This window comes from Eumetopias jubatus, unplaced genomic scaffold (assembly GCF_037043125.1).
Source record: "Eumetopias jubatus isolate StellerSeaLion01/CBP00866 unplaced genomic scaffold, mEumJub1_p1.0 scaffold_15, whole genome shotgun sequence".
In the NCBI taxonomy this organism is placed as follows: domain Eukaryota; kingdom Metazoa; phylum Chordata; class Mammalia; order Carnivora; family Otariidae; genus Eumetopias; species Eumetopias jubatus.
This window is the reverse complement of record NW_028274821.1, coordinates 6,065,775-6,092,727: the sequence shown is the minus strand read 5'-3', so window position 1 is coordinate 6,092,727 and position 26,953 is coordinate 6,065,775. Positions and strand designations below refer to the sequence as shown.

The 26,953-nt window shown below is 36.8% G+C and overlaps 1 protein-coding gene across 7 annotated transcripts in view; it reads left to right on the top strand.

The window, feature by feature from the left end:
• RIC1 (RIC1 partner of RAB6A GEF complex) overlaps positions 1–26,953 on the top strand; it is a 167,533-nt gene that overhangs the window by 28,224 nt on the left and 112,356 nt on the right. For 6 of the 7 annotated variants that reach the window (XM_028117347.2, XM_028117345.2, XM_028117343.2 and 3 more), the window contains exon 2: positions 20,007–20,114. In XM_028117347.2, the coding sequence (XP_027973148.1) occupies positions 20,007–20,114 (108 nt within the window). Of the gene's footprint in view, positions 1–20,006; positions 20,115–26,953 lie in introns of those variants that run through there. The other variant, XM_088018729.1, reaches the window with a different exon arrangement.

Sequence of the window (26,953 nt, the reverse complement as noted above, 5' to 3'; positions counted from 1 at the left end):
GACGGGAGAGATGCATCCACAAGCCAAGGAGTGCCAAGGATTGTAGGCAAAACACCAGGAGCTAGAAGAGGCAAGGAAGCCTTTTCTTCTGGAGCTGCCATGACCCTGCTGACACCTTGATTTAAATTTCTGTTGTTTTAAGCCACCCAGTTGGTATTTGTAACAGCAGCCCTAGGAAACTAATAGAACATCCTAAATAGTTAATGTAATCTCTAATGAGCTAATTCTGAAAACAGTGTCCTATAAAATTTAAAAGATCAGTCTGGTGTCTTTTACAGGTATTTACCAAGTACAGCTGTTACCATTAGTTACCATTAATCTTTAAAAATCAACTAAAAATGCTAAGAAGCATGTAAACATCATAGATATGCTACTCTATTAACATAAATGTGCCATACTTCTCTTAGTTTAATAACAGTAGTGCTAATTGTATTCCTCAAGTTTTTAAATTTACACAGTGCATTGAATTGGACTTTGTATGGTCAGAGACACCCCCCCCCAACCATTTCTCATTTTGGAATTAACTTTCTTTTTCGTCAGAAAAAAATTGATATTTCTAAACTCAAATGTTTTTATCAACAAGAGGATAAATAAGTTGTAGTATATTAATTTCAGTACAAGAAGTGAATGAATTGCAGAAGAGCAGGGATATAATCACAGAATTGAAGATAGTGATTATATCTTGGAGAGTTACAGGTACATGTATTTAGGGAATGGCACTCGGGGGCTTCACGTTATTGATAGTGAATCGTTTCTGTAGCTGGATGATGGGTTTGCGTGTTCATTTTATTCCTTATACTTTATGTATGCTTTATTTAGACATTAAAATCAACTTAAAATCAGCAGTCTGTGGAAACAATTATTTCAAGTGGTGGATTACTAAGAATTTATAAATGTGGTTATTCTTTATGGATATTTAAGGGATATAAAACTTAGGATATTAGTCATTGTAACAAAATTAGTAAGGATCTGTTTTAATAGCATGAAATTTTGGGGTGTCTGCGTGGCTTAGTCATCGTCTGCCTTCAGCTCAGGTCATGATCCCAGGGTCTTGGGATCAAGGCCTGCATCAGGCTCCCTGCTCCTTGGGAAGCCTGCTTTTCCCTCTCCCACTCCCCCTGCTTGTGTTCCCTTTCTCGCTGTGTCTTTCTCTGTCAAATAAATAAAGTCTTAAAAAAAATAGCATGAAATTTTATGCAAAAAGATTCATAAATAATCTTGGGACCCTAATTTCTATGTTGTCATGGGTTATAAGGAAATACCTAATAGATCTCTTTAGGTATACATGTATTTAGAAATAGAAGCAGTGCCAGAAGGACTAAATTGGTGCCTAGATTTTTTTTTCTTTTGGTAAAGTCTTTAAACGTGTTGGTTTTTGCTATTTACAGTCAATGTAGTACTTACATTTGTGCACAATGTAAGTCACCAGAGGAGAGGTGAGACTGAAGACCACTTGTTTCTGCTTTATATAAAAACTTAGTTTTATAAGCCCACATTATTCTTTTGTTTTGATATAGGTGCAAGCAGAGTAAAAAATCCCAGACTTGGTATGCTTTCTGACTCCCAAATTGGATAAGTTACTCATTTTTAGAAATGAAAAGTTTATAAAATACTGAAATATTGAAATGTTAAGAAATGAAAAACTAGTAAATGCTAAAGCATAGTGTTTTTTTAAAAAATTTTTTATTGTTATGTTAATCACCATACATTGCATCATTAGTTCTTGATGTAGTGTTCCATGATTCATTGTTTGTGCGTAACACCCAGTGCTCCACGCAGAACGTGCCCTCCTTAATACCCATCACCAGGCTAACCCATCCCCCCACCCCCCTCCCCTCTAGAACCCTCAGTTTGTTTTTCAGAGTCCATCGTCTCTCATGGTTCGTCTCCCCCCTCCGACTTATTCCCCTTCATTCTTCCCCTCCTGCTATCTTCTTCTTTTTCTTTTTTCTTAACATATGTTGCATTATTTGTTTCAGAAGGACAGATCTGTGATTCAACAGTCTTGCACAATTCACAGTGCTCACCATAGCACATACCCTCCCCAATGTCTATCACCCAGCCACCCCGTCCCTCCCACCCCCCACCACTCCAGCAACACTCAGTTTGTTTCCTGAGATTAAGAATTCCTCATATCAGTGGGGTCATATGATACATGTCTTTCTCTGATTGACTTATTTCACTCAGCATAACACCCTCCAGTTCCATCCACGTTGTTGCAAATGGCAAGATCTCATTCCTTTTGATGGCTGCATAATATTCCATTGTGTATATATACCACCTCTTCTTTATCCATTCATCTGTCGATGGACATCTTGGCTCTTTCCACAGTTTGGCTGTTGTGGACATTGCTGCAATAAACATTGGGGTGCACGTACCCCTTCAGATCCCTACATTTGTATCTTTGTGGTAAATACCCAGTAGTGCAATTGCTGGATTGTATGGTAGCTCTATTTTCAACTTTCTGAGGAACCTCCATACTGTTTTCCAGAGTGGCTGCACCAGCTTGCATTCCCATCAACAGTGTAGGAGGGTTCCCCTTTCTCCACATCCCAGCCAGCATCCGTTGTTTCCTGACTTGTTAATTTTAGACATTCTGACTGCTGTGAGGTGGTATCTCATGGAGGTTTTGATTTGGATTTCCCTGATGCCGAGCAATGTTGAGCACTTTTTCATGTGTCTGTTGGCCATTTGGGTGTCTTCTTCGGAAAAATGTCTGTTCATGTCTTCTGCCCATTTCTTGATTGGATTATTTATTCTTTGGGTGTTGAGTTTGATAAGTTCTTTATAGATTTTGGATACTAGCCCTTTATCTGATATGTCATTTGCAAATATTTTCTCCCATTCTGTCGGTTGTCTTTTGGTTTTGTGGACTGTTCCTTTTGCTGTGTAAAAGCTTTTTATCTTGATGAAGTCCCAACAGTTCATTATTGCCCTTGCTTCCCTTGCTTTTGATGATGTTTCTAGGAAGAAGTTGCTGCGGCTGAGGTCGAAGAGGTTGCTACCTGTGTTCTCCTTTAGGATTTTGATGGACTCCTGTCTCACGTTTAGGTCTTTCATCCATTTTGAGTCTATTTCTGTGTGTGGTGTAAGGAAACGGTCCAGTTTCATTCTTCTGCATGTGGCTGTCCAATTTTCCCAACACCATTTGTTGAAGAGACTGTCTTTTTGCCATTGGACATTCTTTCCTGCTTTGTCAAAAATGAGTTGACCATAGAGTTGAGGGTCCATTTCTGGGCTCTCGATTCGGTTCCATTGATCTATGTGTCTGTTTTTGTGCCAGTACCATACTGTCTTGATGATGACAGCTTTGTAATAGAGCTGGAAGTCTGGAATTGTGATGCCGCCAGCTTTGCTTTTCTTTTTCAGTATTCCTCTGGCTATTCGGGGTCTCTTCTGGTTGCATACAAATTTTAGGATTATTTGTTCCATTTCTTTGAAAAAAGTGGATGGTATTTTGATGGGGATTGCAGTGAATGTGTAGATTGCTCTAGGTAGCATTGACATCTTCACAGTGTTTGTTCTTCCAATCCATGAGCATGGAACGTTTTTCCATTTCTTTGTGTCGTCTTCAATTTCTTTCACGAGTATTTTATAGTTTTCTGAGTACAGATCCTTTGCCTCTTTGGTTAAATTTATTCCTAGGTATCTTATGGTTTTGGGTGCAGTTGTAAATGGGATCGACTCCTTAATTTCTCTCTCTTCCGTCTTGCTGTTGGTGTATAGGAATGCCACTGATTTCTGTGCATTGATTTTATATCCTGCTATTTTACTGAATTCCTGTATGAGTTCTAGAAGTTTTGGGGTGGAGTCTTTTGTGTTTTCCACATACAGTATCATATCATCTGCAAAGAGTGAGAGTTTGACTTCCTCTTTGCCGATTTGGATGCCTTTGATTTCTTTTTGTTGTCTGATGGCTGTGGCTAGGACTTCTAATACTATGTTGAATAGCAGTGGTGAGAGTGGACATCCCTGCCACGTTCCTGACCTTAGGGGAAAAGGTCTCAGTTTTTCCCCATTGAGAATGATATTCGCTGTAGGTTTTTCATAGATTGCTTTTATGATATTGAGGTAGGTACCCTCTATCCCTATACTCTGAAGAGTTTTGATCAAGAAAGGATGCTGTACTTTGTCAAATGCTTTTTCTGCATCTATTGAGAGGATCATGTGATCCTTGTTCTTTCTTTTGTTAATGTATTGTATCACGTTGATTGATTTGTGGATGTTGAACCAACCTCGCAGCCCAGGGATAAATCCCACTTGGTCTTGGTGAATAATCCTTTTAATGTACTGTTGGATCCTATTGGCTAGTATTTTGGTGAGAATTTTTGCATCTATGTTTATCAAGGATATTGGTCTGTAATTATCCTTTTTGTTGGGGTCTTTGTCTGGTTTTGGGATCAAGGTAATGGTGGCCTCATAAAAGGAGTTTGGAAGTTTTCCTTCCATTTGTATTTTTTGGAACAGTTTCAGAAGAAGAGGTATTAATTCTTCTTTAAATGTCTGATAGAATTCCCCTGGGAAGCCATCTGGCCCTGGGTTTTTGTTTGTTGGGAGATTTTTGATGACTGCTTCAATTTCCTCGTGGTTATAGGTCTGTTCCGGTTTTCTATTTCTTCCTGGTTCAATTTTGGTAGTTGATACATCTCTAGGAATGCACCCATTTCTTCCAGGTTATCTAATTTGCTGGCATAGAGTTGCTCATAATATGTTCTTATAATTGTTTGTATTTCTTTGGTGTTGGTTTTGATCTCTCCTCTTTCATTCATGATTTTGTGGATTTGGGTCATTTCTCTTTTCTTTTGGATAAGTCTGGCCAGGGTTTTATCAATCTTGTTAATTCTTTCAAAGAACCAGCTCCTAGTTTCATTGATCTGTTCTACTGTTCTTTTGGTTTCTATTTCATTGATTTCTGCTCTGATCTTTATTATTTGTCTTCTGCTGGGTTTAGGCTTTATTTGCTGTTCTTTCTCCAGCTCCTTTAGGTGTAGGGTTAGGTTGTGTGTTTGAGACCTTTCTTGTTTCTTGAGAAAGGCTTATATTTCTATATACTTTTCTCTCAGGACTGCCTTTGCTATATCCCAAAGATTTTGAACAGTTGTGTTTTCATTTTCTTTGGTTTCCATGAATTTTTTTAATTCTTCTTTAATTTCCTGGTTGACCCATTCATTCTTTAGTAGGATGGTCTTTAGCCTCCATGTATTTGAGTTCTTTCCAACCTTCCTCTTGTGATTGAGTTCTAGTTTCAAAGCATTGTGGTCTGAAAATAGGCAGGGAATAATCCCAATCTTTTGGTACCGGTTGAGACCTGATTTGTGACCTAGGATGTGATCAATTCTGGAGAATGTTCCATGGGCACTAGAGAAGGAGGTGTATTCCGTTGCTTTGGGATGGAATGTTCTGAATATGTCTGTGAAGTCCATTTGGTCCAGTGTGTCATTTAAAGTCTTTATTTCCTTGTTGATCTTTTGCTTAGATGATCTGTCCATTTCAGTCAGGGGGGTGTTAAAGTCCCCCACTATTATTGTATGCTGTCAATGTGTTTCTTCGCTTTTGTTATTAATTGCCTTATATAATTGGCTGCTCTCATGTTCGGGGCATAGATATTTACAATTGTTAGATCTTCCTGTGGGATAGCCCCTTTAAGTAGGATATAGTGTCCTTCCTCATCTCTTATTACAGTCTTTGGTTTAAAATCTAAGTTGTCTGATATAAGGATTTGCCACCCCAGCTTGCTTTTGGTGTCCATTAGCATGGTAAATGATTTTCCACCCCCTCACTTTCAATGTGGGTGTGTCTTTGGGTCTAAAATGAGTCTCTTGCAGACAGCATATTGATGGGTCTTGTTTTTTAATCCAGTCTGATAGCCTGTGTCTTTTGATTGGGGCATTGAGTCCATTTACATTCAGGGTAACTATTGAAAGGTATGAATTTAGTGCCATTGTATTGCCTGTAAGGTGACTGTTACTGTATATTGTCTCTGTTCCTTTCTGATCTGTGCTGCTTTTAGGCTGTCTCTTTGCTTAGAGGACCCCTTTCAATATTTCTTGGAGGGCTGGTTTCGTGTTTGCAAATTCCTTTAGTTTTTGTTTGTCCTGGAAGCTTTTTATCTTTCCTTCAATTTTCAATGAGAGCCTAGCTGGATATAGTATTCTTTGCTACATATTTTTCTCGTTTAGTGCTCTGAAGATATCATGCCAGTCCTTTCTGGCCTGCCAGGTCTCTGTGGATAGGTCTGTTGCCAATCTAATATTTCTACCATTGTAGGTTACATATCTCTTCTCCCGAGCTTCTTTCAGGATTTTCTCTTTGTCTCTGAGACTTGTAAGTTTTAGTATTAGATGGCGGGGTGTTGACCTATTTTTATTGATTTTAAGAGGGGTTCTCTGCCTCCTGGATTTTGATGCCTGTTTCCTTCTTCTCATTAGGGAAGTTCTCTGCTATTATTTGCTCCAATATACCTTCTGCCCCTCTCTCTCTTTCTTCTTCTTCTGGGATCCCGATTATTCTAATGTTGTTTTTTCATGTTATCGTATCGCTTATCTCTCGAATTCTGCCCTCGTGATCCTGTAGTTGTTTCTCTCTCTTTTTCTCAGCCTCTTTATTTTCCATCATTTGGTCTTCTATATCGCTGTTTCTCTCTTCTGCCTCATTTATCCTAGCAGTTAGTGCCCCCATTTTTGATGCACCTCATTAATAGCCTTTTTGATTTCGACTTGGTTAGATTTTAGTTCTTTTATTTCTACAGAAAGGGTTTCTCCAATAACTTCCATGCTTTTTTCAAGCCCAGCTAGTATCTTTAAAGTCATGATTCTGAACTCTAGGTCCGACATCGTACTAATGTCCGTGTTGAGTAGGTCCCTGGCTGATGGTACTATCTCTTGTTCTTTTTGCTGAGGTGATTTTTTTCGTCTTGTCATTTTGTCCATAGGAGAATAGATGAATGATAGAATAAAATGCTAGCAGGTTAACAACGTCCCCAGCAAATGTACTCTATACAATCAGAAAAGACCTTCCAGTAAGTGGTCGCTTCTCTCTTCAGAGAGTTGTTGCTACTCTCCTCTTCGATCTCCTGTTGAGTTCGTAGGTGTTCAGAATGGTTTGATCCCTATACAGCTGAATTCCTGAGACCAGACAAAATCCAGGTCTCCTACTCCTCCGCCATCTTGTTCCGCTCAGCATAGTGTGGTTTTAACTTAGTGATTAAATATTATCACTGTTTGGCTCTTACATTTATTAATTTAGTAGGCAAATTATCATTGTTGATAACAAAACCTTTTTTAAAATCTTTTCTGATTGAGTTGGTTAATGTCTTAGTCCCCATCATTAAAAAATCTTTCACATATGCTGGTCAAAGATATCAAAATCATCAAAAATAAATATAAAGAAATAGTTTATTCTAACTTGGATCTTCATGTATGTGTATTTTAGATGCTAAGGAAACTACAACCAGTTTCTGAATTTGTCTTCTTTCTGTTCCTCCTCTCTTATGTGTATTTCAGGCTTGGAGGCTTCTGCAACAAAGTCTAACTAGGTATCCCTAAGTGTGTTTTTCTTCCTTTACTCAATTTTTAAAAGGACCATCCAAGATAACTTGTTTGTAACTTTTTAAACAAATTTTTGAGTTATAATTGACATGCTATAAATTAATCATGTCAATTGCATATTTACAGTGTAAATTTGATTAGATGTGACTTGTATACACTCATCAAACCACCACCATAATCCTGACAATAAACATACCCATCATCCCCAGATATTTCCTCTTACCTGTTTGTAGTTGCTTCCCACTGTCCTCCATCTCCAGGCAGTCACTCATCTGCTTGCTTTCCCTTGCTACAGACTGGATTACCTTATCTAAAATTTTATATAAATGGAATCATAGAGTATGTACTTGTTTCTGTTGTTCTTGTGCATCTTTCACATAGCATTATTTATAAGGAAGAATTTAACGTTGGTACAGTATTATTAATTAAAGTATAGATCTCATTGACATTTTCCTTAATTTTTTTTCCTCGTGTTCTCTTTCTGTTCTAGACTGCTATTCTGTATGCCACATTGCATATGGTTGTTATTTCTTCTCAGTCGCTTCCATTCTGTAATAATCTTAAGTTTTTCCTTGTCCTTTATGAGCTCTTGATCTTTTTGAAGAGTACTGATTATTTAGTAGAATCTATCAGGTTGGGTTTATTTTCTCATGAATGGGATGAGCTTAAGTATTTTTGGAAAAAATACCAGAAAAAATATGTCCTTCTAAGTGTATCATGTCACAGAGCTCATGGTTTTCATATAAGTTGTTATTGGTGACATTTTACCTTGATCACTTGGTGTCTATGAGATTTTTCCACTGTAAAGTTACTGTCTTTTGTAGTTAAAAAGTAACTCGGGGGAGATACTATGCATATACTGTTTTTTCCTGAAACTTTTGCTTTCTAGTTGTAACATCTATCATTGGATCTTGTCTGCAGCTGTTACTATGTGGTGTTTACCTAAGGATAATTCTCTATGTCCTTTTAAGTTACATGTTTAATAATTGGAATTCTCATGTAAGGAAGAGCTGTCCCTTTGCTTTAATTTATTCAGTTATTTATATCCATATGGTTTCATAGATACTGATGTGAAAATGTTGGAGTCTGGAGCGAACAGTCAAAGAATTCTTGAGGTGTCTTCAGTGCAAAAAGGGTGGTTTTATTAAAGCATGGGCACAGGACCTGTGGGCAGAAAGGGCTGCACTGGGGTTGTGAGGAGTGGCTGATGATATACTTTCAAGTTGGGAGGGGGTTAGGGATAGTGTAAGTTTCTAAGGAATTTGGAAGCAAGGTTTCTAGGACCTTGATAGGCTAGATGTTTGAGAAAGGTCATTTACTACTGTCTAGTAAAACCTTAGTCATGAGACCCTTCAGATGTCTATCAGTGGGTCATATGCTTAGAGGATGATTGCTAACATATATCTTGGGGAGTATAGATAAAGGAAGTTTCCAAAGGAATTTTTATGTTGAAGGGGACTTATAGGATCCTGGAGGTTGGGCTAATGTTAAGCTAAAGTATTAACATTGAGGCAGTTGAGTTCCTAGAGGCAGGGCACTCTGCCTGACTTGTCATTGGGCTGTAAGTTACAAAGAAATTTAATTTTTTTCCTTTGCCTTTGTTCTTCACATCAATACTTGTGTGTTAAAATTCAATACGGTAATTATTTTGTTTGAATTTTTTTGCTTCCTTTAAAAAATTGGTTGTTTACTTACTGAGTTTAAAAAATTTTTCTTTATATGGGGTGCCTGGGTGGCTCAGTTGGTTTTAAGAGGCTGATTTTGGCTCAGGTCATGATCTCAGGGTCCTGGGATTGAGCCCTGAGTTGGGCTCCTCGCTCTGTGGGGAGCCTGCTTGAGGATTTTCTCTCTCCCTCTGCCCTTCTCCCAACACGCACGTGTGTGTGCGTGTGTGTGTGTGTAAATAAAATAAATCTTTAAAAAACATTATGTTCTTGGTACGTCATTGATGCAGAAATGTAATTTGCAAATATTTTTTTCTAGTCTGTGGCATGTCTTTTTATTCTTTTTTAACAATGTCTTTTGAAGAGAAACTAATTTTTGTAAGGACTTATTTATTTTAATTTTTCTTTTGTGAATTGTAATTTTTATGTCTTGTCTAAGAAATTTTTGCCTTAGCCCAAGGCCACAGAAGATTTTCTCCTATATTCCTGAACTTCTATGGATTAGGATTTACATAGGTCTATAGTAACTTGTGAATTGATATTTCTATATGGTATGAAGTATGGACTAGAGCTCTTTTTCTTCTTGGGCTATCTTACTGTTTCAGCACCATTTGTTGAAATGATCCTCCCTACATTGAATCGACTTTGCACCTTCCATTTGACTTCTCTATTTCTAGACTGTTTCATGATTCTCTTTCACTGATCTGTTTTGATGCTAATACCTACACTGTCTTGGTTACTATGACTTTATAATAGATCTTAAGTTCAGGTAGCATAAGTTCTCCAACTGTTCTTTTTACAAGTTGGTTTGCTATTCTAATTTCCCTTTCGGACTCAGGTTTCACTTTGATTGTTAAAATGAATTCCTTATAGTCTCCCCAATTACATTTCTTCTCTTTATCCATTGTAAATACTGTGTAAGGAACTTTTGTTTTTGGTTTTGAAACAGTATAAAAACTTTACTGATAAGGATTCAGATTCCACACTACAACTTACTTTTAAGAAACTACCCCTTGTCAAGTTTTGATGTAGTATCAAAGAATATCTACGATTATTTAGAAAGTCCAACTCTAAATCTGTGTAAGACTGGATTTCCTTTGTATACTTCAAATAAAATAACATGTCATAACAGGCTGTAGAAGTAGATAGGAGAATCCAGCCATAGTCTATTATACTAGACTTTAAAGAGCATGGTAAAATAGATCCACTGCCCATCTTCTTGATTTAGAAATAAAATTATTAAAAATATTATTTATGTTAATATGCAAATTTTATTTGTGATGCAAGCATGTAACATGAGATCTTCTCTTTAAAATTTTAGTTGTATAATACAGTATTGTTAGCCATGGGTACAGTGTTGTACAGCAGATCTCTAAAACTTACCTTGCTTAACTGAAATTTTGTCATTGATTGGCAACACCCCATTCTCCTCTCTCCCCAACTCCTGGCAACCACCATTTCACTCTTTGACATTATGAATTTAACTATTTAGATAAGTGAAATCAGGTATTCTTTTATAGTTTCAGGTGATACCTTTAAGTCTTTAATCCATTTTGAGTTGATTTTTATATATGGTATTAGATAAAGGTCCAATTTTATTCTTTTGCGTGTGGTTGTCCAATTTTTCCAGTACCATTTGTTAATGAGACTATACTTTTTCCATCGTATATAGTTAGAACCCTGTTGAAGATCAGTTGACCGGCTCTTGTGCATTTATTTGTGGGCTCTCTACTTTGTTTCATTGGCTTATGTCTGTCTTTATGCCATAACCATACTGTTTGAATTACTGTAGTTTTGTAGTATATTTAGAAATCAAGAAGTGTGATGCCTCTAGTTTTGTTCTTGCTCATGATTGACTTGGCTATTTGAAGTCTTTTCTGGTTCCATATGAATTTAAGAATTTTTTTCTACTTCTGTAAAAAGTACCATTGTGATTTTGATAGGGATTGCATTGAATTTGTAGATGGCTTTGGGTAGTATGGGACATTTTAACAACATTAAGTCTTCCAATTCATGAACATGGGATGTCTTCCCATTTTTTTAAAAATTTCTTATATCAGTGTTTTGTGGTTTTTAGTGTACAAGTCTTTCATCTCTATAGTTCTTTAATCCCAAGATTTTATTACTTTTGGTGCTATTATAATAGGATTGTTTCCCTAATTCCCTTTTCAGATAGCTCATTGTTAAGTGTATAGAAATGCAATTGATTTTTGTATGTTGATTTTGTATTCTAAAACGACCTAATTCCTTTATTAGTTACTAGTTCCTTTAAAATGGAATCGTTAGTGTTTTCTTTACATGAGATGATATTGTTTGCAAACAGAGACAATTTTACTTCTTCCTTTCTGACTTGGATGGTTTTTATTTCTTTCTCTTAACTAATTACTCTGGCTAGGACTTCGAGTACTATGTTGAATGGAGGTGGTGTTAGGCATCCCAGACTTGTTCTTGATCTTAGAGGAGAATCTTTCAATTTTTCACTGTTGGGTATGATTTAGCTATAGGTCTTAAATGGGCTTTTTTTTATGTTGAAATACTTTGCTTTTATTTGTAGTTTAAAAGTTTTTCTTCTGAAAGGGTGTTGAATTTTGTCACATACTTTTTCATCTATTGAGATGATTATGTGAATTTTATCCTTTATTCTGATAACATGGTGTATCACATTGATTTTTGTATGTTGACCCATACTTGCATCCCAAGAATATGAATGAAATTTGGTTGTGGTATATGATTTTTCTTTTATGTGCTGTTGAGTTCCGTTTTCTACTAATTTATTGAGATTTTTGCATCTGTATTCAGATATAGTGACCTGTGATTTTTTTTTCTAGTAGTACCTTTATCTGGATTTTTATCAGTGTACTGCAGACCTCATAAAATGAAATTGAAAGTGTTCCTGCTGCTTCATCTTTTGGTAGAGTTTGAGAAGGATTGGCATTAATTCTTCATTAAATGTTTGGTAGAATTTACCAGTGAAACCATCAGGTCCTGGGCTTTTCTTTGTTGGGAGGTTTTTGATAACAGATTCAATCTGCATACTAGTTATGAGTCTTTTCAGATTTTCTCTTTCTTCATGATTCAGTCTTGATAGATTGTGTATTCTAGGAATTTTCTTATTTCTTTGGTGGTGTCCTGTTTGCTGGCATAGAGTTGTTTATAGTTATCTTTGTGATCTTTTGTATTTTTGTGGTATCAGTTGTAATGTCTCCTTTTATATTTCTTTATGTTCGTTTTGAGTTTTTTCTTTTTTTTAATTAAGTCTAGCTGATTTTTGTTTTATCTTTTCAAAAAAATTTTTTTTTCTATTGTTTTACTATCCTTTGTTTCACTTACTTTTGTTCTTCACTGTTTTCATTCATTCTTCCTTTCTGTTGATTTTGGACTTAGTTCTTTCTCTAGTTCCCTGAGGTTTTAAAATTAGGTTGATTCTAAATCTTCTGTCTTAATGTAGATATTTATTGCTTATAAACTCCCTTCTTCCCTGCTTTTGCTGTATCCCGTAAGGTTTGGTATATTGTATTTTAGGTTTTGTTTCAAGGTATTTTCTAATTTCCTTTTTGATTTCTTCTTTGACCCATTTTTTGTTGTTCAAGGGTGTGTTTAATTTCCACAGATTTGTAAGCTAGCTTTCTTTCTCTTTCCTTCTGTCTCTCTCCCCTCCCCTTCTCCCTCCCCTCCTGCCTGCCTCCCTTCCTCCCCCTTTTTTTTTTCCTTTTGAATTTTAGTTTCATTCCATTGTGGTCAGAAAAGATAGTTGATGTGATTTCGTCTTAAAGTTAAGACTTGTTTTGTGATCTAACACATGATTTATCCTGATGAATGTTCCATGTATGCTTAAGAAGAACGTGTATAGAGAAATTAAGGAGTCGATCCCATTTACAATTGCACCCAAAACCATAAGATACCTAGGAATAAATCTAACCAAAGAGGCAAAGGATCTGTACTAAGAAAACTACAAAATACTCATGAAAGAAATTGAGGAAGATACAAAGAAATGGAGCAAGATTCCATCCTCATGGATTGGAAGAAAAAATACTGTGAAAATGTCTATGCCACCTAGAGCAATCTACACATTTAGTGCAATCCCTATCAAAATACCATCAACTTTTTTCACAGAGATGGAAAAAATAATCTTAAAATTTGTATGTAACCAGAAAAGACCCCGAATAGCCAGAGGAATGTTCACAAAGAAAAGCAAAGCCAGGGGCATCACAATTCTGGACTTAAGCTCTATTACAAAGCTATGATTATCAAGACAGTATGGTATTGGCACAAAAACAGACACATACATCAATGGAACAGAATCGAGAGCCCAGAAATGGACCCTCAACTCTATGGTCAACTCATCTTCGACAAAGCAGGAAAGAGTGTCCAGTGGAAAAAAGACAGTCTCTTCAACAAATGGTGTTGGGAAAATTGGACAGCCACATGCAGAAGAATGAAACTGGACCGTTTCCTTACACCACACACAGAAATAGACTCAAAATGGATGAAAGACCTAAACGTGAGACAGGAGTCCATCAAAATCCTAAGGGAGAACAAAGGCAGCAACCTCTTCGACCTCAGCCGCAGCAACTTCTTCCTAGAAATATCGCCAAAGGCAAGGGAAGCAAGGGCAATAATGAACTGTTGGGACTTCATCAAGAGAAAAAGCTTTTGCACAGCCAAGAAAGTAGTCAACAAAACCAAAAGACAACTGACAGAATGGGAGAAGATATTTGCAAATGACATATCAGATAAAAGGCTAGTATCCAAAACGTATAAAGAACATATCAAACTCAACACCCAAAGAACAAATAATCCAATCAAGAAATGGCAGAAGACATGAACAGACATTTCTGCAAAGAAGACATCCACATGGCCAACAGACACGTGAAAAAATGCTCAACATCACTCAGCATCAGGGAAATCCAAATCAAAACCTCCATGAGATACTACCTCACAGCAGTCAGAATGGGTAAAATTAACAAGTCAGGAAATGACAGATGTTGGCGAGGATGCGGAGAAAGGGGAACCCTCCTACACTGTTGGTCGGAAAGCAAGCTGGTGCAGCCACTATGGGAAACAGTATCGAGGTTCCTCAAAAGGTTGAAAATAGGGCTACCTTATGACCCAGCAATTGCACTACTGGGTATTTACCCCAAAGATACAAATGTAGTGATCTGAAGGGTTTATAGCAGCAATGTCCACAATAGCCAAACTATGGAAAGAGCCCAGATGTCCATCAACAGATGAATGGATAAAGAAGAGGTGGTATGTATATATACGATGGAATATTATACAGCCGTCAAAGAAAAAACAAAATCTTGCCATTTGCAATGACGTGGATGGAACTAGAGGGTATTATGCTAAGTGAAATAAGTCAGTCAGAGAAAGACAAGTATCATAATCTCACTAATATGAGGAATTTGAGAAACAAGACAGAGGATCATAGGGGAAGGGAGGAAAAAATGAAACAAGATGAAACCGGAGAGGGAGACAAAACATAAGAGACCCTTAATCTTAGGAAACAAACTGAGGGTTGCTGGAGTGGTGGAGGGTGGGTGGGATCTCAGTGATGGACACTGAGGAGGATATGTGCTATGGTTTTTGCTGTGAATTGTGTAAGACTGATGAATCACAGACCTGTACCTCTGAAACAAACAATACATTGTACATTAAAAAAAAAAAAGGTAGTAGGAAGGGAAAAATGAAGGGGAGGGGTAATTGGAGGGGAAGCGAACCATGAAAGACTATGGACTCTGAGAAACAAAGTGAGGGTTTTAGAGGGGAGGGGCGTGGGGGAATTGGTTAGCCTGGTGATGGGTATTAAGGAGGGCACGTATTGCATGGAGCACTGGGTGTTATACGCAAACAGTGAATCATGGAATACTACATCAAAAACTAATGTAATGTATGGTGACTAACATAATAAAATTAAAAAAAAAGTTCTGTACATATGTGTTAGCTTCACTTGATCTTTGGTGTTGTTCAAGTCTTCAGTTTCTTCATAGATTTTGTCTCCAGGTTCTGTCCATTTCTGGAAGTCGGATATTGAAATGCCCTACTATTGTACTGCAATTTACTTCTTTATTTGGTTCTGCACATATTTGCTTTATTTAGATGTTCTGATGTTATGCATAATATACTATGGTGTCTATGTATTTATAATTGTTAGGTCTTCTGGTGAATTTACCCTTTTATTATTATGTAATGTCTTTTTCCTTTTTTGACACTTTTTGACTTAAAGTCATTTTTGTCTGATATAACCTTCTCTGCTCTCCTTTGGTTACTATTTGCATGGAGTATCTTTTTCATCCTGTCACTTTCAGCCTATGTAAGTTCTTAAATCTAATGTGATTTTTGGTAAGCAAGTCTAGTGGTGATGAACTCCCTCAGCTTTTGTTTGTTTAGGAAAGACTATCTTTCCTTCATTTTTGAAGGACATTATTACTGGATATAGTATTAGTTGGCAGCTTTTTTCTTTCAGCTCTTCATCCCACATTCTTCTGGCCTGCAAGGTTTCTGCTGAGAAACCCTCTTTTAGTCTTATGGGCGGTTCCTTTGTACATGACAAGTTGCCTTTTCCTTGTGCTTTCAAAATTCTCATTGCTTTTACTTTTGACAATTTGATCATAATTGTTCTCAGTGTGTATTTCTTTGAGTCTCTCTTCTTTAGGTTTCTTTGGGCTTCCTGGATCTGTATGTCCATTTCCTCCTCAGATTTGGGAATTTTTCAGACATTATTTTTTTTTGTTGTTTTTTTGTGTTTTTTTTGAAACGATTTATTTTATTGGATTTGAATCCACTAAGTACAGCCCTTGAATCATGTACAAAATCTCATTGTTCTAATATCAAACATTGTGTCAGACATTATTTTTTGAATAAGCTTTCAGGTCATTTCTCTTTCTCTTTTTCTGTTATGCATATATTGGTTTGGTTTTTGGTGTCCCATAAGTTCCTTAAGCTTTCTGTGTCCTTCTTTTTTTTCTTTTTAATATTTATTTATTTGAGAGAATGAGATAGAGCATGAGAGGGGGGAGGGTCAGAGGGAGAAGCAGACTCTCTGCTCAGCAGGGAGCCCGATGCGGGACTTGATCCCAGGACTCCAGGATCATGACCTGAGCCGAAGGCAGTCAGTCACTTAACCAACTGAGCCACCCAGGCACCTTCTTCTTTTTTTTCTTATTGGTCTTGTGATTGAATAATTTCCAGTAACCTTTTTTAGAGTTTGCTGATCCTTGCTTTTGCTTGATCTAGTCTTTTGAACCTCTCTATTGAATTTTTTATTTCAGTTATATTTTTCAGCTTTATGATTTCTTTTTGGTACTATTGTATATTTTCTCTTTGTTGAAATTCTCACTTTGTTCCTCCATTGTTCTTCCAACCTCAATGAACATTTTTATGATGGTTATTTTGAATTATCTTTCTGGTAAGTCATGTATCTGTGGTTCATTTGGGTCTGTTTCTGGAGCTTTGTCTTCTTTCCTTTGTTTGGAACACATTGATCTTTTTCTTTATCTTCCTTGACTCTTGGTGTCTGTGCATTAGACAGAACAGTTACCAGTCCCACTCTTCATGGACTGATCTCATGTATTAGAAGATGACCCCTCCTCCCCCCCAATCAGTCTGGCCAGAGATTCTGGTGACCTCTCAAACCTTCATGCTAGTCCAACACACTTCGTGTGTGTGTGTGTGTGTGTGTGTGTGTCTCCTAAGTGTTTAGGATATGCTGAATCCCCTCAGTGCACTGTAACAAATGAACTGAAGCCATTCCTGAGGTGTCCTTCAGAAAAGTTGGATGGTCCTATGCTCCCTCCAACTCTTTCTCTTCCTATGGAGATGGTGGAAGCTGTCTCCCGCCCCCACTCCCCCCCATCTGTTAGCTCTGTACTGAGTCAGGGAGGGTCTATGGCAACTGCTAGCCCAAACTCTGTTTCTGCTGTCACAACCTCCCTTACAGCTAGATTATGCCAGGTCCTATCAATGCCTCATGGAAGGCAAGACAGACCCTCTTCCCGCCCTTTGGACAGCCCCAGAAAAGTTGGGGCATTATATTTATGGGCTCTTCTTCCCAAGAAGAAGCTGGAGGTGGAGGGTTTTATTCTGTGTTGGGGGTGGGGGTTCTGGCAGGAGGGTGTTCCATATCACCCTAGCAGCTTTGATGAGTTTGATTTTGTGTTCATCCGGCCTTCAGGTGCCTTTCTGTTATTAGTTTATAGATTTCTCACCAAAGGGAATTTTTCTGTGAATTGTTCCTGAATTTATGTATTTTTTGGGGGGAGGAGGGTCCAGAGCTTCCTGCTCTCCCATCTTGCCGATGTCACTCCTGCCAAGATACTTATTTTTAATTTTTAATTGAAATTTGAAGTACAAAAACAACTGATTTCTAGCAATTCTTATGTATTTGGAATATCGTTAGCTTCTTAAAAACTTCTGTATTTTGCTCTTAGAGATTAAAAAAAGGTTTTAAGGGAATATTTAAAACCTATGTAACACTTTCCAAATGCTAATGTAAAAGGAGCTAGCCATAAAAACTGTATTCTCGTTGGTAAATTTGTCTACTATAGGACTATACTTAGTAGTTCCAAACTAGTCTGTGCATATAGTAGAGTTGAACAAAGAGCTAAATTAATTGTATGAAATGATAACAAAGTTACAAGTAAGGGAGAAAGGCTAGAAGAAACAACATTGTGCTTGATTATCCTCCAGTGTTTCTATATGAAAATATATACATATGTATATATAGAAGAAATATAGAGAGGTAATGTGGTCAGATACGGTTTAGTATAAGTTTGTTTTCTACTGTTTGCTGAGAGGACCTAGAAGCAGTGACACCCCACTAGCAATACGTGTCTTGTTTTCCAGATCTTGTTTTTTATTTTATTTTTATTTTTTTAAAAAGATTTTATTTATTTGACAGCATAGAAGCACGGGGAGTGGCAGGCAGAGGGAGAAACAGGCTCCCCGCTGAGCAGGGAGCCCAATGCGGGACTTAGTCCCAGGACTGCGGGGTCATGACCTGAGCCAAAGGCAGACGCTTAACCAGCTCAGCCACCCAGGCGCCTTCAGATCTTTTTTAAATACCATTCTCTAATAAAAATGGACCAGGGTCCCTGGAAAAAAGACTGCTTCTAGGACAATGGCAGCGAAAGTACAAGATGACCCTTTAGAACTTTTATACTACAGAAAGTGGATGTCAGGTTGTTTCAGCCAAGTTTGATGAAAACATCATGTGTTCTCCGTTGTATTACCTTTGCTCTTTTGTCGAAGGTCACTTGATTATATGCATCTATTTCTGGTGCTATCTGTTCTGTTGATCTGTTTTCTGTTCTTTGGCTGATACCAGGTTGTCTTCATTACTGTATCTTTATAATAAGTCTTGAAGTAGCATCTAGTTCTTCAACTTAGTTCTCCTTCAATATTGAGTTGGCCATTCTGGGTCTTTTGCCTCTCCATATAAACTTTAGAGTAAGCCTGTTGATATCTCTAAAATAACTTGCTTTGATTTTGATTTGGATTGTGTTGAACCTGTAGTTCAAGTTGTAAGAAATAACATCTTGACAATATTGGATCTTCCCGTTCATGAACTTGGAATATCCCTCCATTTATTTAGTTCATTTTAAATTTTGTTCTTCAAAGTTTGGTAGTTTTCCTTTTATATATCTTGTACATATTCTGTTAGATTTAAGCCTAAATATTTTTTGGGTTGCTAATAGAAATGCTGTTGTGTGGTTAATTTTGAATTCTGCTTGTTCACTGCTGTTATATAAAAAGGCAATAGATTTTTATATGAACATCGCATTCTGTAACCTTACTGATCATTGTTATTACTATGTTAGTTTGTTGATGGTTCCTTTGAATTTCTATATAGGCAGTCGTGTTACATATAAACAAAGAAAGTTGTACTTTTTTTCCTTCCCAGTATATTATCTTTTATTTCCTTTTTTTAGTACATTAGCAAGGATTTCCAGTGTGATTTTGAAAAGGAGTGATGAGAGGGAATGTCTTTACCTTGTTCCTGAGTTTAGCAGGAAAGCTTCTAGTTTCTTACCAGTGAGTATGATGTTAGTTACAGGTTCTTTGTAGGTATTCTTTGTCAGATTGAAGAAGTTCCCCTTATTCTTAGTTTACCGAGAGTTTTTATCATAAATGGGTACTGCATTTTGTCAAGTTCTTTTTCTGCATCTATTGGTGTGATCATGTGGTTTTTCTTCTTTAGCCTATTGATGTGTAATGGATTACATTAATTGATTTTGCATGTTGATCCAGCCTTGCATACCTGGAATAAATTCCACTTGGTTGTAGTGTATAATTATTTTTAAACATCATTGGATTAGATTTGCTAATATTTTGTTGAGAATTTTTACAGCTGTGTTTATGAGAGATATTGATCTGCTGTTTTATATTCTTGTAACGTTTTTGTCTGCTTTTAGTATTTGACCAATGCTGGCCTCAGAAAGAGTTAGGAAGTAATCTTTGCTTCTGTTTTCTGGAATAGATTGTAGAGAGGTTGTATAATTTCTTCCTAAATATTTGATAGAATTCACTAGTGAACCATCTGGGCCTGTTTCTGTTTTTGAAGATTATTAGTATCATTTTAATAACTTAAATAGATATAGTCCTTTTCAGATCATCTTTCCTTTTGGTTCTTTTTAGTTGATTTGTTTGGGCTAATTAGGGCTGATAGCTGATATTGTTATCTTTTATACACATTTAGAATTTTTAGATTTTCAGAGTACTCCATGATAAATTATCTTAAATTTGTTTTGTATATATTTTTATGGGATACTAATAAAATAAACCTCTTTCCTTCCAGCCTAGTGTATTAATTGTAACCTACAAGGAACCTGAAAAATCATCTTCTCAGTTTGGATCCTACAAACAAGCTGAATGGAGGCCAGATAGTACCATGATAGCTGTGTCAGTAAGTAGAATTTTCAATTTTAATAGTTTCATATGATACCATTACATTGCATTAAAATTTGATTCTCTTAGATGACTTCATTTGAGGCTTTCCACCCTTAGCGTTTATCTTCTGCGATAGGAATTGCTGTACCGATTCTTCTATTGGTAGATTGGTACTCTTACTGTATCTTTTTGTGATTCTTCGGTTTCTTCCCTTCCCTAATATAGTGCCTGTATCCTTTTCTCTTTATTCTCACTTTCCTGTTTTGTCCTTGAAGTCTCACTCAAAATTGTAAAGCTTTCATCTCTATTCACGTGGGGTACTTCCAAATTTACGTTTTAAGACCTGCCTTCCATCCTTAAGCGTGTCTCACAAAAATGATAGCATTTATGTTTTTATGTCACGTTAAATTTTCATATCCATTTGGATCTGTTTCTGCATTTCTCCTCTGTTCCATTAATGTGCTTAGATCTGGTCAATTTTACCTTTTCAATCTGTTTTGTCACTGTCATTTTTTGGACTGTCATTATCACCTAACTTGAATAGCAATCATATATGGTTAACATTTATTGAGCACCTCCTGTGTAAGTACTATATAATCACTACATGTGGAAAATTTCATTTAAATTTTAAATTGACACTTTGAAGTCCATACTGTTATCTTTCATAATAGATGAAGTTACATTGTAGAGCTGAGGAAGTGAGTTTTATCCAAAATCATACGGATGGTGTATATTGGAAAGAAGAGATTAAATTAGGTATTTAGATTCCATTTACTTTAAAGGCATAACTTGTAGTGTGCTTTGCTTTATTGTGCTTTGCAGTTACTGCATATTTTATAAATTGAAGCTTTGTTAATTTTGGTAATTCTCACAATATTTCAGACTTTTTCATTATGTTTGTTACAGTGATTTGCGATCAGTGATCTTTGGTGTTACTATTTAAATTGTTTTAGGGTGCCACAAACAGTGCCCATATGAGATAGCAAACTTAATCCATAAATGTTGGGTGTGTTATGACTGTTCTACTGACCCACTCTTTCCTTGTCTTTCTTCTCTGTGGGTTTCCCAATTTCTTGAGAAACAGCTATATAGAAATTAGGACAATAAATAACCCTACAGTAGTCTCTTAAGTGTTCACCTGAAAGGAGAAGGCGCATGCCTCTCACTGTTGATCAAAAGCTAGACACGGTTAAAGCTTAGTGAGGAAGGCATGTGGAAAGCTGAGGCCTCTTGTGCCAGTTAGCCAAGTTGTGAATGCGAAGGAAAAGCTCCTGAAGGAAATTAAAAGGGCCACCCCGGTGAACACACGAATGATAGGAAAGTGAAACAGCTTTATTGCTGACGTGGAGAACGTTTGGTGGATAAAAGGTCAAGCCAGCCATGACATTCCCTTCAGCCAAAGCCTAACCCAGAGCGAGGCCCTGACTCTCTTCAGTTCCGTGAAGGAAGAGGGGAGGAAGCTGCAGAAGCAAAGTCTGAAGCTAGCAGAGATCGGTTCCTGAGGTTTAAGGAAGGAAGCCGTGTCCGGGGCGTAAAAGTGCAAGGCGAAGCAGGAGGTGCCGATGGAGGAGCTGCGGCAAGTGATCCAGAAGATGGAGCCGAGGTCATTACCGAAGGCGGCTCCACCGACCCACAGATTTTCAGTGTGGGTGCGAGAGCCTCCCACAGGAAGAAGATGCCATCTAGGACTTTCCTGGCTAGAGAGGAGAAGTCAGTGCCTGCCTTCCAAGCTTCCAAGGACAGGCTGATCGTCTTGTCGGGGCCAGTGCAGTTGGCGACTGCTAACTTGTAGCAGGTGCTTCTTTATCATTTCTCAAATCCTAGGGCCCGTAGGAGTTATGGTAAATCTACTCAGCCTGTGCTCTGTAAATGGAACAGCAGAGCCTGGAGGACAGCACATCTGTTTACAGCATGGTTTACTGAATGTTTTAAGCCCACTGTTGAGACCCGCTAAGGAAGGGAAAAAAGTAGATTCCTTTCACACTATCATCACTTATTGACTCTGCACCTGATCGTCGCACAAGAGTTCTGACGGAGTCGGGACAATGAGATTTATGTTGTTCTCATGTCTGCTAACACAACATCCATTCTTCAGCCCATGGATCAAAGAGTCATTTCAACTTGCAAGTCTTTTTTAAAATTTTTAAACTAATTATATTTTTTATTGGAGTATAACTTATAGTGTCATCCTGGTTTCAAGTGTACAGGGGTACAGTATGACGACTGAACGGTTCCATGCATGACTCGGTGCTTATCATGTTAAGTGTGCTCTTGATTCCCTTGATCTCTTTCACCCATCCCTCCCACCCACCTCCCCTCTGGCAGTCTCCATTTGGTTCTCTGTATTTGAGAGTCTTTGTCTCTTTTTTCTTTGTTTCATTTCTTATTCAAGTCTTCTTATTTAAGAAGTATGTTTCATAGGACTCTACTTGCCGTACATAGTGATTCCTCTGATGGATCTGGGCAAAGTCAATTGAAAACCTTCTGGGAAGGATTCACCATCCTAGATGCCATGAAGAATATTCATGATTCGTGGGGTGAGATCAACATATCAACGTTGTTAGGAATTTGGAAGGAGTAGATTCCAGTCTTCATGGATGACTTTGAGGGGTTCAAGACTTCAGAGGAAGAGGTCACTGCAGAAGTGGTGGAAATAGCAAGAGAACCAGAATTAGAAGTGGAGCCTGAAGATGGGAAGGAACTGCTGCCATCTCAGGATACAGCTTGAACGGATGAAGAGTTGCTGCTGAGGCATGAGCAAAGAAAGTGGTTTCTTGAGGTGGGATCCACTCCTGGTGAAGGTGCTGTGAAGACTGTTGAAATGACAACAAAGGATTTAGAATATTGCATCGGCTTAGTTGATAGAGCAGCGACTGGGTTTGAGAGGATTGACACCAATTTTGAAAGTTCTGTCGGTAAAAGCTATCAAACAGCATTGCAGGCTGCAGAGAAAGTTTCACGAAAGGAAGAGTCAGTTGATGCACCGAACTTCATTGTTGTTTTAAGATAAAGTGGCCTCAGCCACTTCAGCAACCACCTTCAGCAGCCACCACCAGCAAAAAGATTTCGAGTTGCAGAAAGCTCAGATGATAGCATTTGGTAGCAATCAAATGTTTTTTAATTAAGCTATGTACATTGTATTTTTGAACATAATGCTATTGCATACCTTAAAAAACCACAGTATAGTGTAAATATAACTTTTATATGTGTTGGAAGGCCTGAGTCGTTCATTGTGAAATTCACTTTCCTGAGATGTTCTAGAACTGAAGCTGCACCATCTCAGAGGTTTGCCTGTATTCTTAGCTTATACATAACTTACCTCTGTGCTTTCTGTCCTTTTTTTTTAGTCTATACTGTGTAATGCTGACCAGGTTAATCATTGGAAAATGGTCCACATTATAAAAATATTGAGCAGTTCCTCAGTTCTGCAGACTACCAACCACCTACCAAATCTACACTCCTGCTTTTTTTTGTAAGGATAATGAATTCAGAATAGTTCAAGATATTTAAATTATTAAGAAAAAGAGAAATATTTTGACATCTGAAAATTATGAATATTATTTTTAACTTATTTTTAATTTGGAGAGTAATTAACGTACGTTGTTATTTTCAGGTGTAAAAAATTATTCAGCAATTCTGTACGTTTCTCAGTGCTCATCAAGATAAGTGAACTCTTAATCCCCTTTATATATTTCACCCATCCTCCCTATACCCCTGTTCTGTGACAACCACCAGTTTGTTCTCTGTAGAGTCTGTTATTTTTTCTTTTTCTTTGTTCATTTGTTTTGTTTCTTAAATTCTACATATGAGTGAAAACATTGTATGTGTGTTTTTTTAACTTACTTAGCATTATACTCTCTAGCTCCATCCATGTTGTCGTTAATGGCAAGATTTCAGTCTTGCCATTTTATGGCTAAGTAATATTCCGTTGCATATATATGTACACCACTTCTTCTTTATCCTTTTCATCTAGGGATGGATAATTGGGTTGCTTACATAATTTGGCTATTATAAATAATGCTTCAGTAAAGACAGAGGTGCATATAGTTTTTCAAATAAGTGTTTTTGTATTCTTTGGGTAAATATCCAGAAGTGGAATTACTGGGACAGGTGGGATTTCTGTTTTTAATTTTTTAAGGAACCTTCATACTGCTTTCCATGATGGCTACAACAATTTGCATTCCCACCAGAAGTGCGTGAGGGTTCCTTTTCCCCCATGTCCTCACTAACACTTATTTCTTGTGTTTTTATTTGTTTTGCCTGTTTTTGTTTTTATTGGAGGCTCAGGTGGCACATGACAGTTCATAAAATGGCTTCAGAGGTAGAAGCTCTTGTGTTTTTCATTCTAGCTATTCTGACAGGTAAAGTGATATCTCATTGTGGTTTTGATTTGCATTTCTGTGATGATGAGTGATGTTGAGCATCTTGTCATGTGTCTGTTGGCCATCTCTACATCTTCTTGGGAAAAATGTCTATGCAGGTCCTGCACCCATTTTTAATTGGAGTATTTGGGGTTTGTTGTTGTTGTTAAGTTCTTTATAATTTTGGATACTCACCTTTTATCAGATATATCATTTGCAGATATCTTCTCCATTCGGTAGGTGGCCTTTGTGTTTTGCTGGTTTCCTTCCCTGTGCAAAAAGTTTTTTATTTTGCTTTAGTCTCTATAGTTTAATTTTGCTTTTGTTTCCCTTGTCAGAAGAGACAATCTAGAGAAACGATTCTTCGGCCAAACTCAGTGAAATTACTGCTTATATATTCCCCTAGGAATTTTATGATTTCAGGTATCACATTTATATCTTTAATCCATTCTGGGTTTAGTTTGCGTATGGTGTAAGAAAGTGGTTCAGTTTCATTCTTTTGTATGTTGCTGTCCAGTTTTCTCAGCAGTTTGCTGAAGAGACTGTCTTTTCTCTATTGTATGTTCTTTCCTTTTTTTTTTTATTTTTTAATAAATTGATCATGTAATTATTGGTTTATTTCTGGGTTCTTTATTCTGTTATATTGATCCTACATGTTTATGTGCCAGTACTATACTATTTTGATTACTGCAACTTTATATGTTGAAGTCTGGGATTGTGACACCTCCAGCTTTGTTCCTCTTTTTCAAGATTGCTTTGGCTATTCGGGTTCTTTTGCAGTTCCATACAAATTGTGGAATTTTTTTTTCTAGCTCTGTGAAAAAAGTTGTTGATACTTTAATAAGGATTACAGGAAATGTGTAGATTGCTTTGGGTAGCATGGACATTTTAACAATATTGGTTCTTCCAATCCATTAACATGGAATATCTTTCCATTTGTTTGTGTCACCTTCAATTTCTTTCACCATTGTTTTATAGTTTTCAGAGTCCAAATCTTTCACCTCCTTGGTTAAGTTTATTCTTAGGTATTTTATTCTTTTTAGTGCAATTGTAAATGGGATTGTTTAAATTTCTCTTTCTGCTACTTCATTATTAATGTATAGAAATGAACCAGATTTCTGTATATTAATTTAGTATATGGCTTTACTGAATTCATTTATCAGTTCTAGTAGTATTTTGGTGGGTGGAGTCTTGAGGATTTTTTTATATATAGTATGTCGTCTGCAAATAGTGGAAGTTTTACTTTACTAATTTTTTTTTTTTTGTCTAATTGGTGTGGCTAGGTCTTTGACTACTATGTTGAATAAAAGTGGTGAGAATGGACATTTTTGTCTTTATTATGTTGAGGTATGTTTACTTTAAAATTTCTTTATTGAGAGTTTTTATCGTGAACAGATGTGGTACTTTGTCAGATGCTTTCTCTGCATCTATTGAGATGATCATATGATTTTTATCCTTTCTCTTGTTAATGTGATGTATTACATTGATTGATTTGGGCATACTGAGCTACCTTTGCTTCCCTGGAAAAAATCCCACTTAATTGTGGTGAATGATTTTTTTTATTAATGTACTGTTGTATTCTGTTTGCCAATACTTTGTTGAGGATTTCTGCATCTATGTTCTTCAGAGATAATGGCTTGTAATTTTCTTTTTTTGTAATGTCTTTATCTGGTTTTTGTATCAGGGTAATGCTGGCTTCATAGAGTAAGTTTGGAAGCTTTTCTTCCTCTTCTGTTTTTTGGAATAGTTTGAGAATAGGTATTAACTCTTCTTTAGCTATTTGGTAGAGTTTACCAGAGAAGCTTTCTGGACTTCTGTTTGTTGGGAGTTTTTTTGATTACTAGTTCAGTTTCTTTGCTGGTTAACTGATCTGTTCAAATTTTCTATTTTGTCCTGCTTTCATTTTGAAGGATTATATGTTTCTAGGTATGTATCCATTTCTTCTAGGTCATTCAGTTTGTGGGTATGTAATTTTTGGTAATATTCTCCTTAAATCCTTTGTATTTCTGTGGTATCCGTTGTTAATTCTCCTCCTTCATATGATTTTAGTTATCTGAGTTCTCTCTCTCTCTTGTTTTGATGAGTCTGGCTAAAGGTTTATAAATTTTGTTTATCGTTTCAGAGAACCAGCTCCTGGTTTCATTGACCTGTTCTTTTGTGTGCGTGCACTCGTGCGTGTATGTTTATTCGCTCTCATGTATTTCTGCTCTAGTCTTTATTATTTATTTCATTCTACTGGCTTTGAGTTTTCTTTGTTCTGTTCCTGTCTCCTATACCTGTAAGGTTAGTTTAAGGATTTTCTCGTTTTTTGAGGTAGGCTTGTATTGCTATAATCTTCTCTCTTAGGACAGCTTTTGCTGCGTCCCAAAGATTTTGGACTCTCTATCTTCAATTTCATTTGTTTCCATGTAGGTTTTTATTTCTTGTTTGATTTCTTCATTGACCCATTCAGTGTATAGTAGCATGTTATTTAGCCTCCATGTATTTGTGTTCT